The sequence below is a fragment of the Sus scrofa genome, chromosome 10, assembly GCF_000003025.6.
Source record: "Sus scrofa isolate TJ Tabasco breed Duroc chromosome 10, Sscrofa11.1, whole genome shotgun sequence".
Lineage (NCBI taxonomy): Eukaryota > Metazoa > Chordata > Mammalia > Artiodactyla > Suidae > Sus > Sus scrofa.
This window is the reverse complement of record NC_010452.4, coordinates 33243945-33260824: the sequence shown is the minus strand read 5'-3', so window position 1 is coordinate 33260824 and position 16880 is coordinate 33243945. Positions and strand designations below refer to the sequence as shown.

Genomic DNA, 16880 nt, shown 5'->3' with positions numbered 1-16880 from the left:
GAAAGGTTTCTGAAGAGAGGGATATTAGAGCTGGTTTTTATAGATGAGAGTGAAAGGGATAGAGATGGGAGAATTTGCACTGCTGGCAGAGAGGATAAATTGTGCAAAGGACTCAGTAGGACTGAAGAAGCGTGGGGCCAGCGTGGGGCCAGGCCAAGGAGAGGCTGACAAGGTGGGTTGGAATCAGATGTTGAAGGGCTTGGAACACCAGGCTGAGGAGCCTGGGCTTTTTCCTGCTGGTAGGGAGCACCATTACAGCATTTGGGGCTGGGGTGACTTGGTCTGATTTGCATATTAGGAAGCTTGTCCTGACTGCCGTGTGCAGTGGTTTGGAATGACGGGTGGGGAACCAGGGATATGAGTTAGGTGACTCAAGATGGCCAGGTCAAAGATGAGGGTGGCCAGGCCCAGGGTGTGGCAGTGGGTATAGAGGGACAGAGTCAAGAGGGAGTTCCCGTTGTGGCTCAGTGGGTTAAGAACCCAACATAATGTCCGTGAGGATGTGGGTTCGGTCCCTGGCCTCCCTCAGTGGGTTAAGTATCTGGTGTTGTGCAAGCTGCAACATAGGTCGCAGATGTATCTCGGAACCTGTGTTGCTGTGGCTGTGGCAGAGGCTGGCAGCTGCAGCTGTGATTTGACCCCCTAACCTGGAACTTCCATATGCCACAGATGTGGTGGTAAAAAAATAAATAAATAAACAAACTTAAAAAGAGATATTTAGGAAGCAGAACCTATACACTCAGTAGGAAGACAAAGAAGGCCACAGGCTTGGCTCCCAGATTCCACAGCTGAAACGTGGTAGGATGTGGAGTGGGAGGCACTGATTTGGCCCTCTGACCATTCCCGGCTCATCTCATGCTTCTTTCTCTGCTCACTGACCCTGCCTTAGCTGCACTGACGTCTCTGTTCCCGCCATGTGCCAAGCTTATTCCTGCCTCAGGGCTCTTATGCATTCTGCATTTTCTCTGCCTACAATTCCATTTCATTCTGCTAGAGCCTGCCCTACCCACTCACCCCTTGGCCTCCTAGGGGGTGGGTCAGTCTTGGATCCCCTCAAAGCACCGAGCATGTCCCACTCATGGGACTCAGCCCAGTGTTGATGCTACAGTTCTGCTGTGTATTTAGTACCAACCACCCCTTAACTACAAGCTCCTTTAGGGAGCTGACTATCTGACTTATTCCCTTACCCACATGGAGCTTGGCGCCTAGCTGCTCATTAAACTCTTATTGAATGAGTGAATGAAGTCTGAATGAATGAATGAGGTTTATTTGTATACACTGACATCCATAGGGGTACTGTCCAATAGCAGTTGGATATGCTTTGGTGGGAGGACAGATTAGCAAGTTAGAAAGAGACCTTGGGCAGGGGGTGGATGGTAGGTGAAGTTGGCACCCCACAGGACCCTTGATTGTACTCTGGATTTTGAAAGATGCAGAACTCAAGCTTTCTGGTTCCTTGAAGCAGCTAGAGCCATCAGCAGTCATTCCTGCCACATTCATAGAGGTCTAAAGTTCAAAACAAGCGATGTGACACACTCCCTTACTCCCCTCTGTCCCTTTCTTTCTTTTTTTTTTTTTTTTTTTTTTTTCCCCTCTGTCCCTTTCTCAGTCTAACGTGGGACACTGGCAGACAAAGTAGGGGACCAGGTGAGAAATGCAGAAAAGCCCAGGCGCTTCATCATATACAAGGGTTGGGGCAGACATGGGTCTGGAGGTCTGGACCTACTCAGCTTGGAGATGCTCAGCTGGGGCTCGTGCAGGTGCAGGAGCCTAGAGACAGGGAAGCAGACCACTTGTGTGAGGAAGGCCTCTGTGCTAAACTATGCAGGGAGTTTCTGCTGTGGTGCAGTGGGTTAATGAGCCAACTTGTCTCTGTGGCATTGCCGGTTCGATCCCCAGGCCAGCTCAGTGGGTTAAGGATCCAGTGTTGCCTCAGTTGTGGCAAAGGTCACAGATGCAACTCAGATTTGATCCCTGGCCCAGGAACTTTCATATACCGCAGGTGCAGCCAAAAAAGAAAAAAAAAAATCCAACAATGGACACAAATACTGTTTATCACTTATACATGGGACCTAAAAAACAAAACAAATAAATGAATATAACAAAACATAAAGAGACGCACAGATATAGACAACGAACTAGGGTTACCAGTGGAGAGAGAAAATGGGGGAGGGGCAAGATAGGGGTAGGGGGTTAAGAGATATAGATTACTAGGTATTAAATAAATAAAGGAGCTCCCTAGTGGCTCAGCAGAAGGGTTGTCATTGCCATGGCTCAGGTCATAGCTGTGGTATGAGTTCAATCTCTGGCCTGTGAATTTCTGCATGCTGCAGGTATGGCCAAAAATAAAAAATAAAATAAAATAAAATCACAAGGATACATTGTATGACACAGGGAATATAGCCAACATTTTATAATAACTATGAATGGAGTATAAACGTTAAAAATTGTGAATCACTGTGTTGTACACCGGAAACATATAATATTTACTTCAACTATACCTCAATAAAAAAAATAGTAAATTTGAGATGATCAAACCTAAAAAAAATTCAACAATGAAACTGGCAGGGAGTGAACTCCCCATCATTGGAGGATGAATGACTTCTTGGTGAGGCTGCAGCAGGAAGGGCCAAGTAGAAGAAGGGACAGGAACTAGGTTACCTTTAAAATTCCCCTTCTTTATGAAATGGCTTCCTGCTTTAGGACAGGAAATCAAGGTTAAATATTTGCTCTGGTCATTTAAGCAATGGAAGCATGGCTGCCACCTGCCTCAAAGGCACTCCTGAGAGGGGCGGGATGATCTAGAAAATGCGTCATGGGCCTGGGGCAGGAATTGGCTGCAGATCTGAGGTTTCCATCAGTCTGTAGATGTGACTGGTTGCCTATGGCTCCTGAAGGGGCTATTAAACGAGAATGTTTCCCATTGATTCATTTAACTATTCTTACAAGTTATCTATAGGTTTGAAATCTTTCAAGCCTGCAGATAACTTGTAAAAAGATTAAAAAAAAAAAAAAAAAACTAAAACTAAAACTTTAGGGGTTTTTTTTTGGCTGGGCCCATGGCCTGTAGAAGTTCCTGGGCCAGAGGCTGAACCTGAGCCAAGGCAGTGATTTGAGATACTGCAGTGACAACACCAGATCTTTAACCTGTTGCTCCACAAGGGAACTCCACTAAAACTTTGATTCAAACATTTCAGAGTGAGGCTCAGCATCTATAGTTTAAAATTCTCCCCAGGGAAATTTAATCTGCAGGTTGAGCAAAAAAAATCACTAATTTAAATGAATTAGAGAAATGCATATATAAATAAAATCTTTTTTTTTTTTTCTGTCTTTTCTAGGGCCACACCCGAGACATATGGAGGTTCCCAGGCTAGGGGTCTAATCGGACCTGTAGCCACTGGCCTAGGCCAGAGCCACAGCAACACCAGATCTGAGCCTCGTCTCTGACCTACAACAGCTCACGGCAACACCGGATCCTTAACCCACTGAGTGAGGCCAGGGACCGAATCCAAAACCTCGTGGATCCTAGTCAGATTTGTTAACCACTGTGCCACCATGGGAACTCCAAAATCTTGTCATTCTTTTTATTTTATCATTTATTTATTTATTCATTTTTTGTCTTTTTGTCTTTTCTAGGGCTGCACCTGTGGCATGTGGAGGTTCCCAGGCTAGGGGTCCAATCAGAGCTGTAGCCGCCGGCCTATGCCACAACCACAGCAACACCAGATCCCAGCCATGTTTTCGACCTACACCACAGCTCACGGCAATGCCAGATGCTTAACCCACTGAGGGATACCAGGGATTGAACCCACAACCCCATGACTCCTAGTCAGATTAGTTTCCGCTATGCCACAACGGGAACTCTTCTTTTTATAAATCAGAAATTCTTTGAAAGCAGATAATGAAATACCTTATTCATATATATTGTATAAGGGATTTTTATTTTTTATTTTATTTTCTTTTATGAGGGACTTTTAGATATTCATTTGTCTTGAACAGACTGATATCTGTATTTAATCCATTTAAGTGTAAGTGGACATACAAGGCAGCAAAGCACAAGGGCTTTACCCTTAAGTTTTACTCTGCCGTTTTTTGCTCTGTCCATTGTGCCCACTTCATGGTGCAAAAAAGGAAATAAAAATAATGAAAAGAATAATTTTTAGAAGTTCCGTCAAGGCTCAGTGGTAACAAACCCGGCTAGTATCTATGAGGATGCGGTTCAATCCCTGGCCTGGCTCAGTGGGTTAAGGATCGGGCATGGCCATGAGCTATAATGTAGGTCGCAGACACAGCTTGGATCTGACATTGCTGTGGCTGTGGTGTAGGCCAGCTTGGCTACAGCTCCCATTTGACCCCTAGTCTGGGAACTTCCATATGCCTTGGGTGTGGTCCTAAAAAGCAAAAAAAAAAAGGGAATAATTTTTATTTACATTTATACCTCATTTCAGATACTGCATCATCGTAATTTTATAGTGGTAAAGTGAAGTCCATTTTAAGGAAATGGCTTTTCTGAGGTCAAAGTTGGTTAGTGGTGGCACTGGCAAAGGAACCCATGACTCCACCCCCTTTTCTCTGCCTCCGCCCACCTCCCAGTTGCTGATTTTTTTCACATTTGTTTTCTTTTTTCTCTCTCAGTCTCTCTGAATTGGTCTTTTTTTTCTTTTGTCTTTTTGCTTTTTCTAGGGCCACACCTGTGGCATATGGAGGTTCCCAGGCTAGGGGTCTAGTCGGAGCTGCAGCCACCAGCCTATGCCAGAGCTCAGCAACTTGGGATCCAAGCCATGTCTGCGACCTATACCACAGCTGACAGCAACGCTGGATCCTTAACCCACTGAGCGAGGCCAGGGATCGAACCCACAACCTCATGGTTCCTAGTCGGATTCATTAACCACTGAGCCACAACGGGAACTCCTGAATTGGTCTTTCTATCTTTTCCTCTATTTCAATTTTCCTCTCCCTCTTGCTGCAGCCCTCAGGCTGGAGTCAGCTTTGCAAGTTGGTCAAACTTTCTTACTTCCAAAGTCTCCCGGCCATGGCCCCAACCCCAGGCCATCATGAGTAAAGAGCAAACCCTTTCTATATGCCAGGGTGCAAATATTACCTCTGGGGACACTTCCACCCTCTCCATCTGGCCTCAGATAAGATAAGGGTGGGGATCAGCACTATAAAGAGGCCCCAGAGGCCCTGGCCCTGGCCCCAGCCAGCTCCCGCCACGCCAGCCCAGGATCAGCATGGCTGTCCGCCTGTGGGTGGTCGCCCTGGCCTTGGCTGCCCTCTTCATTGTGGACAGAGGTGAGTAGGCAGAGCCTGGATTCTCTGTGGCTTGGTGTTGGTAGGTGAGCTTCAGGTAGGGGCAGAGGTAGGGGCTGGAGCACCCTGTGAGGCCTTGGTTTCCTGCATATACCTTCTTTCTGCTCTGTGGGCTAAGAGAAAAGAAACCTGCGGAGTTTCTGTTGTGGCTCAACCAAAATGAATGTGACTAGTATCACGAGGACACAGGTTCATCTCTGGCCTCACTCAGTGGGTTGAGAATCCAGTGTTGCCATGAGCTGTGGTGTAGTTCGCAGATACGACTGGGATCTGGCATTGCTGTGGCTTGGCGTAGGCCAGCATTTACAGCTCTGATTCGATCCCTAGCCTGGGAACTTCCATATGCTGCAGGTGTAACCCTAGAAAAAAAAAAAAGAAAGAAAAAAATAAACCTGCATTCAAATCCTAACTCTGGCCCCAAATTACAAAAGTCCTGTCCCTGGGAGTTCCCATCGTGGCGCAGTGGTTAACAAATCCGACTAGGAACCATGAGGTTGCGGGTTCCCTGCCCATGCTCAGTGGGTCAAGGTTCTGGCGTTGCCGTGAGCTGTGGTGTAGGTCGCAGACGTGGCTCGGATCCTGCGTTACTCTGGCTCTGGCATAGGCTGGCAGCTGCAGCTCCGATTAGACCCCTAGCCTGGGAACCTCCATATGCCGCGGGAGCGGCCCAAGAAATGGCAAAAAGACAAAAAAAAAAAAAAAAAGTCCTGTCCCATCTTTGGGATCTCTGTTTCTCCAGCTATAAAGCAGAAGGTTGTTTCAAAGCTGCACTGTGAAACTACTGGGCTAGAGATCAGGGAGGCAGAATGGAGAAGGTGGTGGTGCTGAAGGAAGCCCACCTGGGTCCTCTGAGTCCCATATGCTCTGATAGGCTGTGGTTGTGGGGCTGAGAGCAGCCAAGTGAACACAAGAGAGCCCTCACCCTGGGCTGGACACAGGCAGCTGGAGTGGGCCAGGGGAACCAGGCACCTCTGCAGTCTCACCCTTGCTGTGCATCAGGCACTGCTGTGGGCTCTTAAAGTAAATCAGTTAGCAAGCCAGAAAAGAAATGCCCTGATGGATCTAATAAGATTATATTACTATTATTTTTGCTTTTTAGGGCCGCACCTGCGGCATATTGAAGTTCCAGGGCTAGGGGTCGATTGGAGCTGCAGCTGCCAGCCTAGACCACAGCCACAGCAACGCCAGATCCTTAACCCACTGAGCGAGGCCAGGGATCTTAGCGAGGCCAGGGATTGAGCCCCCATCCTCGTGGATACTAGTTGGGTTCTTAACCCACTGAGCCACAATAGGTACTCCCTTTTCTCTCTCCTCTTACTTACTACTTACACCCCACCCATCTCCTTTTTTTCCTGATGGATCTTAAAGGCAAGGAGGAAGGGGAATTGGCAATAAACGAGACAGGCACAATGTACCTTAAACAGTATGTCAGAAGGTGATAAAGCCTGAGGGGAAAATATTGGGCAAGGTGATGGAATCAAGAGAGTGCTGCAATGTTAAATCAGGGGAGTTCTCTCTGAGATGCTGATGTTTGAGCAAAGATTGAAGGAGGCAGAGAAGTGAACATGGGGCTATGTGAGAGAAGACGTTCCAGACCAGGGGAACAGGCAGTGCAAAGGCCCTCAGGTAGGAGCATGCCTGGAATGTTTGAGGTACAGCTAGGAGGCCAGTGGGGCTAGAAGGGAGTGAGGGGCAGGGTGATAGGAAAGAGATGATACAGGCAACTGGTAACTATACTAGGTAAGGCCTTGAAGGCCGATGTGGGAATTTGGCTTTTCCTTGAGTGAAGTGGGAGGCACTGCAAGGTTATAAGCAGAGGTCTGTGTAAAAGGATTGCTCTGGTTGCTATGTGGAGAACAGACTAAAAGAGGAAGCAGGGAGATGACTTACACCCCATCTATCATCAAGCTGTTGATCTCAGAGAGGCAGCAGTGAGTGATGGCTTGGAGCGAGATCTTAATTTTCTGCTTGGGAATTGAACCTGGGCAGCCTGGTTGAACAACAGGAATCCTAGTCACTAGACCAGTTAGAGGCTAGAAGCGGAATTGCCCTGATTCTTGCTCCCTGTTGAAAGCAAGAATGTTTCACGGAGGCAAAGATTGTGAAAATAGTCCATTGTTAGAGTCACAGTACCACATGTGGGAGAGCACACAGAGAAGTAGTTTAAGTCAGAAGCAAATAAGTAATACACGCCCTAAAGAGGAGTGTGGGTGAGTGTGTCCCACTGGGTGAGGAGTGTCCCAGTGAGGCAATTTATGTATTTATTTAGGGCCGCACCCTCAGCATATGGAGGTTACCAGGCTAGGGATCCAATTGGAGTTGCAGCTGCCAGCCTACACCACAGCCACAGCAACGTCAGATCTGAGCCGCTCTGTGACCTACACCACAGCTCAGGGCAACGCTGGATCATTAACCCACTGATGGAGGCCAGGGATTGAAACCTGTACCCTCATGGATACTAGCCAGATTTGTTTCTGCTGAGCCACGACGGAAACACCCAGGGAGGTGATTTAAATCACTTATATAGCCTGGTTCTTCCTGGTCTTTGTTTACCTTTAGCCAATTATCTTGTTTTGTTTCTCACAACCTGACTGGACACAAGTCCCTCCCCACTATGCTCACGCATTTTTGGCCAAGATGGATTCCACAGCAAAGGGTGCCGGGACAGTATCAGGACTTATTATGGCCTGGAGCCCCATCCCTTTTTGACCCTAGGAGTCCCACTGCACATGTGTAATTGAGGAGGTCTCTTTAACCCCAGGAGTGATTGAAGTGGTCATCTTATCTTTCTACTCAAGCAGAGCTCAGCTCCTGCAATTAACTTTTTCCTTGAAGCGTCAAAGAGAAACAAGGCTCAATTTACTCAGCCTAAAAGTCCCAGGTGTTCTCAGCCCAGGGGCCCATGTACCTCATACACAGGGCAAGGCCCAGCAGGGCCCCAGGGACACTGACTTCACGGCCAGTCCCACACCCCTTCCTCCTTTTTGGGAACTTAGACTTGGGCGTTGGGGCAATAGAGAATGGGTCTGGGGGCTCTGGCCTGGCACAGCCAGCTTACCACCAGCCTGGCATCCAGTCCCTGAGCAGTTCTCTGGTTGGAACACGGAGGAGGACCGCCCTGAAGAGAGTCCTTTTGCTCATTTCAGATTCCTGCCTGGGTTGGGTGAGGAAGGGGCACCTTGGGCCAAGGTCAAGAGGGCAGCCTGAGTGTTAATGTTACTTCTTCCCACATCACCTAGAAGAAACTCTGACACCACAGGGTTCAGAATTTCTCGTCCTCCCATGCACATTCATGGTCAAACCCTGAATACTCACTGTGGGGGAGGAGGGCATTGCGACATGGGGCAGAGACAAAGGAGCCCCAAGGCGTGCAGGTCCATAGGGAGGCAGGAGTGACCCAGTGATGGGAGAGCACAGGGTCCGGCTATTTGTGGCCTCTGAAATTTATATGTTGAAATTCTAACTCCCAAGGTGATGGTATTGGGAGGTGGGGCCTCAGGGGCCTTGTTTATAAGGGCACTAATCCCATTCATGAGGGACCAGACCTCATGGGAAAGAAAAAAAAGGAGGGATTCAATGGTCATTATAGGGAGCCCTGAAGGGCTATATATATATATAGTCTTTTTAGGGCTGTACTCCTGGCATATGGAGGTTCCCAGGCTAGGGGTCGGACAGGAGCTGTAGCTGCTGGCCTACACCACAGCCATAGCAATGTGGAATCAGCCAAGTCTGCGATGGATGCCACAGCTCGAAGCAATGCCGGATCCTTAACCCACTGAGCGAGGCCAGGCATCAAACCTATGTCCTCATGGATATTAGATTTGTTTCTGCTGAGCCACAAAGGAACTCCAGGACTCTATATTTTTTTTAAGTGCTTCCCTGCTCCAATAATTATATTCCATGAAATGCACAAATCCTATCACTCAGTGAATCCCATTCAAAAAGTTCTGACGATGCATATACTTGTGAACCCAGACCCCTCTCAAGACACAGAACATTTCTATCACTTCAGAAATTGTCCTCATGCCAGTCAATCCCTGCCCCTATCCCCACCCCTCAGAGGCAACCATGGCTCTGACTTTTTTCCACCCTGGGTTAGTCTTCCTGCTCTAGAATGTCAAACAGATGAAACCACACAGCATGCAGTCATTTGGGTCTGGCTTCTTGGGCTCAACATGTTTTTGCAATTCAGCCATGTGTGCATTTATCAGTTACTTGCTCATTTTTACTGCTGAGTTTTATTGCATTGTACATGTGTATTTATCAGTTACTTGCTCATTTTTACTGCTGAGTTTTATTGCATTGTACGTGTGTGTCATAGTTATCCATTCACCCACTGAAGGACGTTTGGATAATTTCCATTTGGGGTATTTATGACATGGAAGGGTTTTGAGCAGCATGGTGACAGGGTAGATTTAAGTGTTGACACTTAAACAGTGCATCAGAGGTCAGGCTTGGTTCCCTGCTTCCTTTCTACCTTGGAAATCTCTTAAAATAGCATCTCCAGGAAACACTAAAATCTCAGTGCATAGCCCACCTCCAGGGATGGAGAGCTTCCCACTTCTGGAACAGTCTCCTTCCCTAAGGCATTGCTCCCACTGAGAGAAAATTCTGGAACCCATGCCTGCCTCTTTGCAGCCTCCTCACACAGATGGGCTCTGCCTTGGGAGGCTGAGAAGAGCTCATCTCTCCTTGCCCCCAGGACAGCCCTTCAGAGACTTCAGGAAGCAGCCTGCCCTTCTCCAATTTACATCAGACCTTTCCTTCCACCTGTGGCATTAGATATGGCGCCCAGTCTCTCATCTACCTGTCGTGGTCGCCGGTCACATCACAGTTTGCTTTTGTCCTGTAAGCAGTTCATCCAGACCTCAAGGGGCCGTGGGTCCCAACTATGTGTGTGGAAGGAGCGGGCTGTGAAGGGAGAGACCCGTGTGCAAATGCCAGCTCTGCCCTTAACAAACTGTGTTGCTTCACCTCTAAGACTCTTTAATAAGCTGGTCAAGTGTACCGGGAAACAGACTGTGAGATCTGCATGTGATTTGTTAGGGCATGCTCATAGGGTAACACTGTGAGGGATGAGGGACGTTGACTGTGATACAGTGGATCAGGGGTGGCCCTTCAGCACTGTTCTGAATAGAGATGAGGAGTTCAGGCCTTGTATCCACATCACCCTGATGGTGGATGTGGGCTGTTCCTTGGTAGGAAGTGTGACCTCCAGCAAGGCAGCTCCATTCCCTGGAAGGTAATTCCTAGGACAAGACTTGCTGTGAGCAGCCAATTCTCCTTGCAGCTGGGGAAATGAGTGCCTCAGTCCTGTGGGTGGTATCTGGGTCACAGACCTTAACACCCACTACTGCTTCCTCTCCTCCCCATTACACAGGAGTGAGAAAGCTGTGATAGTAGTCAAGGTCATGTATTGTCAAGGCTTGGTACACAGAAAATTAATTATTTTCATTATTATTACATGGAACATAACAATGCCAGTGAGACCTAATAAGGAACAGGCTGGCCTTTTTTTTTTTTTTTTTAGGCCACACCCGTGGCATATGGAGGTTCCCAGGCTAGGGGTCAAATCGGAGCTACAGCTGCCGGCCTACACCACAGCCACAGCAATGCAGGACCTGAGTTGCGTCTGTAACATACACCACAGTTCATGGCAACGCCAGATCCTTAACCCACTGAGCAAGGCAGGGATTGAACCCGAGTCTTCATAGATCCTAGTCAGGTTCATTACCACTGAGAGACAGTGGGAACTCCTCAGGCTGGACTTTATAATTCTACGCTTTCTGTCTCAGTTCTGATAACACGAAGTCACATGAGCTTTCTGGGAGCCCCTGTCTGGTGACTCAATACCTTTCCTTGAGGAATTCCAGACTGGGGAGTGGCTGGGGAGAAGCAGTCCTCAGACCCCTAAACCTGGGGGTTCAGAATCAATATAACCTAACTTTGCTTTTTTGCCTTTCAGAAGTGCCAGTGTCGGCAGAAAAGCATGTTTTCTCAAGAATGGTAAGGCAGCTGCTTGCAATCCTGGCCCAGAGTCTGCTACTGCAGCCTTCCCTCTGCAGCCGGAGCCTTCTCTTCTATGCCGGGAAACCAGCGTTTTTCTTCTTACACATTCTGCTCATACACCTTCAATGGCTCCACAGTGGCCAGAGTGGCTTCCTGGGCCTGCATACTCCCCAGGCCAGCCCTTCCAGGCTGAGCAGGCCCAGCCCCCTCACCAAGGTTTACACAGCTAATCAGAGCAGAATTCAGGTCTCTAGGGCCTAGAGCCTTTACGGCTGCATGGCACTGCCTGCCTCACCCTATCCCCACCCCAGTCCCCGCTCCCAATCCTGACCCAGGTCTTATTTTATTTATTTATTATTAATTTTTTTTAATGTCTTTGAGGGCCGCACCTGCAGCATATGGAGGTTCCCAGGCTAGGGGTCCAATTGGAGATACAGCTGCTGGCCTACACCACAGCCACACCAACGCCAGATCCGAGCTGCGTCTGCGACCTACACCACAGGTCACAGCAATGCCAGATCCTTAACCCACTGAGCAAGGACAGGGATCAAACCTGCATCCTCATGGATACTAGACAGATTCATTTCTGCTGAGCCATGACAGGAACCCCCCTGACCCAGTTCTGATGCTGACCTCAGGGCTGGCCTGAAATCCTCTCAGACAGAGCCTCAATTTACGTACCATTTCCCCAGCCTTCTCATCCCAGGATCCTGATAGGTCATGCAGGACAGAGTGAGCTCAGGAGACCCCAGGGAGGCAGGGTCTCCAAGAATGATGGCTGGTTCTCCCTCCTGGCATTCTCAATAGGATCAGTAGCAGAGGTTCTTTTTTTTTTTCGCTTTTTAGGGCTGAACCCTTGGCATATGGCCAGGGATCAAACCCGCAACCTCATGGTTCCTACTCAGATTCGTTTCCACTGTGCCACGATGGGAACTCCAGCTGCAGAGGATCTAGTTAGATGCTGTGAGGGCTGTGTGAGCCCATAAAGACAGGCACACACCTGGATGTCTGCATGCTTGGACTCAGCAGATCCCCTACACACTTAGGCACATGACCACAGCCATAGCCATACACACGGTCACGCACACACACACACAGACACACACACGCATAAGCAAACATGACAGGAGGCCCTGAGTGGTTGGTTTCGTGCTCTTTGGACCCACACTGGGGCCTTCTTGAGTTTGGCTCCTCCCTAGAGCCTTCCCCCCACCGGCTCCAAGCAGAACCCCTGGGTCCCTCCCCTCCGCCTTCTCATCCTTAAGTGCCCGCCCCCACTTCCTTTCTTCCACAGCCCATCTGTGAGCACATGACGGAGTCCCCAGACTGCTCCCGGATATACGACCCAGTCTGTGGCACAGATGGAGTCACATACGAGAGTGAATGCAAGCTCTGCTTGGCTCGGATGTAAGTCCACCCCCCACACACACCTTCCCCTTGGCTTGCTTGGGTGGGCCCCATCTGTGGTGCATACGGATCTGAAAGGAACAGGACTTGACCTGCCTTTTCCTTCACTCACACTTGGCCTGGGAAGAGTTCCCCAACATTTGCCTGTAACAGCATGAGCACATGTATAATTCAAAAGAAGGCACATGGTTCCAAACAGAAAGCTCACTGGTGGGGGGTTGGGGTGGGGCCAGAAAGCCTGGGCTCTTTTCCTTGTTCTGCCCCAGACTCACTAGTGACCTCATTTGTTCATTTAATCCTCCAGCCAACAATTATTTATTAAACACCTACTACGTGCCAAGCACTGGGGATACAATAGGGCATAAACTAGACATACTAGCCTACCGGCAAACTGTCAGGCTAAGGAGAAGCCAAGCTAAAAGTCAGTTGGCTGCAGCACAGAATGCTATAGGCTCCAGTGGGGGTGCATAGGGTCCTGTGGGTGTCACACAAAGACAAGGGCAGGGAAGACTTCCCAGAGGAGGTGACACCTTAGTTCAGCCCTGAGGGATGAGTAGAAATTAGGTAGGAAGAGGAAGGAAGGTTATTCTAAGTAGAGGAATGAGTTTGGAAAGATCTAGAATAGAAAGAAAGTTTATATTTGAGGAAATATAAGAAGCTAGATATGCTGGAGTATGAAGTTTAAAGGAGAATGGGGGAGAAGCAAGAAATGTGTCTTGAGGCATTCCCATTGTGGATCAGCGGGTTAAGACCCCAACATTAGTGTTGGTGAGGATGCAGGTTTGATCCCAGGGCTCGCTCAGTGGATTAAGAATCCTGCATTGCTGCAAGCTGTGGCATAGGTCACAGATGCAGCTTGAATCCTGGGTTGCTGCGGCTGTGGTGTAGGCTGGCAGCTGTAGCTCTGATTCGACCCCTAGCCTGGGAACTTCCATATGCCACTGGTGCAGCCCTAAAAAGAACAAAAAGAAAAAAGACATGAGTCTAGAGTGAGCAGGGCCAGAATATGTCCTTGGTACATCAGATCTCTATATGGTCACATTTCTTCACTAAGACCTGGATCTGGTCAGAGCTAAGTGAGATCATGGAAGAGAAGAAAGTCTTTGGAAGCTGCAACACTCTAGACAGAGGACAGGAGAGCAGCAGGACACTGCCCTCACTTAGAAAAAGAGCATGATGAAGACTCAAGGTTACAATTGGGGTAAAACTGACAGGCTATAAGGTTGGGTGTGGGGGTGAGGGGGCAGGAGGAGGCAAAAGCAACATGCTGGTTTTTAACCTGTAGGCTTGGGTGGCTTGTGGTACCAAGTGGGGAGACCTGGGGGTGGTAGCAGGTTTGTGGGGCAATGCTGTTTGTGGACAGTTGCCTCTCTGGGACATCCCTGCGGAGATATACAACGGAAAATGGCAGGAATAGTCCTAGAGTTCAAGAGAAAGGTCCAGGCCAGAGGCAGACCTGAGCGTACAGAGGTGGCTGAAATCCCAGGAAGCTGAAACCTCCCAGGGGGAGGGTGTACAGAGGAAAAGCTGGGGAAGGATATGTCCGGGGAGCCTGGGGACCTGCCCTGCACTGCACACGGGGTGGGGGTGGGGGTGGAGGTCGGGGGTGGGCAGAGTTGAGGAAGGGCTGTGGATGGACTGGGCCGGGGCTCCTGAAGGGCTTGTGACAGTTCCTGAGGAGGTGGCCTCATGCTCGTCTGCTGTGATCCTAGAGAAAATAAACAGGACATCCAGATCGTGAAGGATGGCGAATGCTGACTCCCCAGGAGCCCCTTAAGCCATGAAGCTTCGGGCTGGAGGACAGCTCTGGGAGTGGAGAAGATGTGACATTAAATAAAAGATCCAGCACAACCCAGTCAAGCGAGTCAGTGTCTTTTAGGACTTGGGGAGGTGGCTGGGTTGAGGGGAATTTTGCCCTTTCCTCCCTAGTCTGAGTCTAATGTCCTCTCCATCACTCTGGTGTTCCTCACACATTCCCCTAGAGGTCCCAGGTAGCTTCTGTCTTTTGAAGGGGACAGGACTCTGAGAGGCCAGCCCCTGTCCCCACAACTCTGCCCCATGCTCCTGTGTGCCCCAGCCTGGCCTGTCACTGAGGTCAAGAACCCAAGTGAGGGAGTTCCTGTCATGGCTCAATGGAAACGAATCTGATTGGTATCCATGAGGATGCAGGTTTGATCCCTGGCCTTGCTCAGTGGGTTAAGAATCAAGTGTTGACGTGAGCTGTCGCGTAGGTTGCAGATGTGGCTAGGATTCCGTATTGCTGTGGCTGTGGTATAGACCCCCAGCTGTAGCTCTGATTCGACCCCTAGCCAGGGAACCTCCATATGCCACGGGTACAGCCCTAGATAGACAAAACAAACAAACAAGCAAAAAAACCTATGTGAAATCTGTGTCTTCTACCACTGCAAGGCCCAGCCTCAGACAACCTTTGGGAGGGTCCAACACCCCGACAGCTTTCTCCCTGGGCTACACCAGCACCCCAATCTCACTCTCAGGCCTTCACACACATATCACCACACACACATCAACGCTGTCGTGGCTGATATTCAGGTAGTGTTCATTGCACATCTGAAGTGCTTATTAAAATACTGAACCAGGAGTTCTTGTGTTACGCAGTGGGTTAAGGATCCTGTATTGTTACTGCAGTGGCCTGGGTCAAGGCTGTGGCTTGGATTTGATCCCTGGCCCGGGAACTTCCACATGCCACTAACACAGCCAAAAAATAAAATAATAAATTAAAAATTTATAATAAATAAATAAATGAAATAAAATACTGAACTAGGTCTGTAATTGTTGACAAAAGGTGTGGCCCCCAGCCTTGGAATGAGTACCCCCTGCTCCCCAGCCACCCACAGCAGGATGACTTCCAGACCCTGCTCTGCTCTTTTTGTCAACCTGCACTCTGATGAGTTGTTAAGTATGTTGAACTTTGGACACAACCCCAAGCACACAAAGAGCACACACACTCACCCAGTGGCCCACAGGAATAGCAGCATTCAGAAATCTCCCTATGTGGGGTTCCCTGGTGGTTCAATGGGTTAAGGATTTGGTGTTATCACTGATGTGACTCAGAAGCTGCTGTGGAGTAGGTTTGATGCCTGGTCCCAGAACTTCTGCTTGCTGCAAGTGTGCCCCCTCCCCCCAAAAAAAGAAAGAAATCTCACCAAAGACAGAGATCCCAGCCCGTGGTATATACAAAACATCTACTCCTCTCTTGGCCGAAGTTTATAGGAGCCCCTCCCTTTTTTTTCTTTTTCTTTTTTGGCCTTTCCTATGGCATGCAGAAATTCCGGGGCCAGGGATTGAATCTGAACCTCAGCAGTGACAAATGCCAGATCCTTAACCAGCTGAGCCACCAGGGAAGTCCTACAGCAAGCTCTTGATAGTGGTGGTGGTGGAAAAATGAGTGTGGAGAGGGGCCTGGCCAGGTGGGAGCAGTTTCATGTGGAGTCAGATTCCTGCTCTACAGCAGCCAGGTAGAGCAGGAAATGCTCAGTGGGAAGACACCCTGGGAGGAAAGTGGGGGCAGGAAAGACAGGAACCAACAGTCCCTGGACCACTGAACTGGGAACCAACCTGGGCAGGAATTGCTGCTGAGAGCTCTACAGGAGGCAGGGACTGAGAGGTCCCTGTAAGGTCCTTCCACCGCTGTTGATAACAGAAACTTGTTTCCCACCTGCATAGTGATGGTGTAGGATTAAGTTTAGTTGTGAGAGATCAAAAAGCCAAAATAACAGTGGCTTAACTAGGTAGAAGTTAATTTCCCTCACACACAGAATTACGCTAACTTCATGCTTGTTTTATATTGTTACTCTGCTACCCACATCAGTTTCCACCTCAATGTCCAAATAGCTGCTCTGGATCCAGCCATCATGTCTATGCTCAGCCCGCAGAGAGGGGGAAAGAAGAGCACTGTACTTCTTCTGAGACACCTTCCATAAAATGTACACACTCTGGGAGTTCCTGCTGTGGCCCACTGGGTGAAGAACTTGACATAGTGTCCATGAGGGTGCGCGTTCAAAAACTGGCCTCACTCAGAGAGTTAAGGATCTGGAGTTGTCATAAGCTGTGGTGTGTGGTACAGATGTGGCTCAGATCTGGCATTGCTATGGCTGTGGTGCATGTCAGCAGCTGCAACTCTAACCCCTAGCCTG

At 49.0% G+C, this 16880-nt stretch overlaps 1 protein-coding gene across 1 annotated transcript; it reads left to right on the top strand.

Moving 5' to 3' along the window:
* Nucleotides 5208-14565, top strand: SPINK4 (serine peptidase inhibitor, Kazal type 4). Its single transcript, NM_213864.1, is given in 4 exon segments — nt 5208-5292; nt 11276-11316; nt 12614-12726; nt 14439-14565. Coding segments are annotated over 4 exon segments (261 nt in total). The 5' UTR covers nt 5208-5231; the 3' UTR covers nt 14485-14565.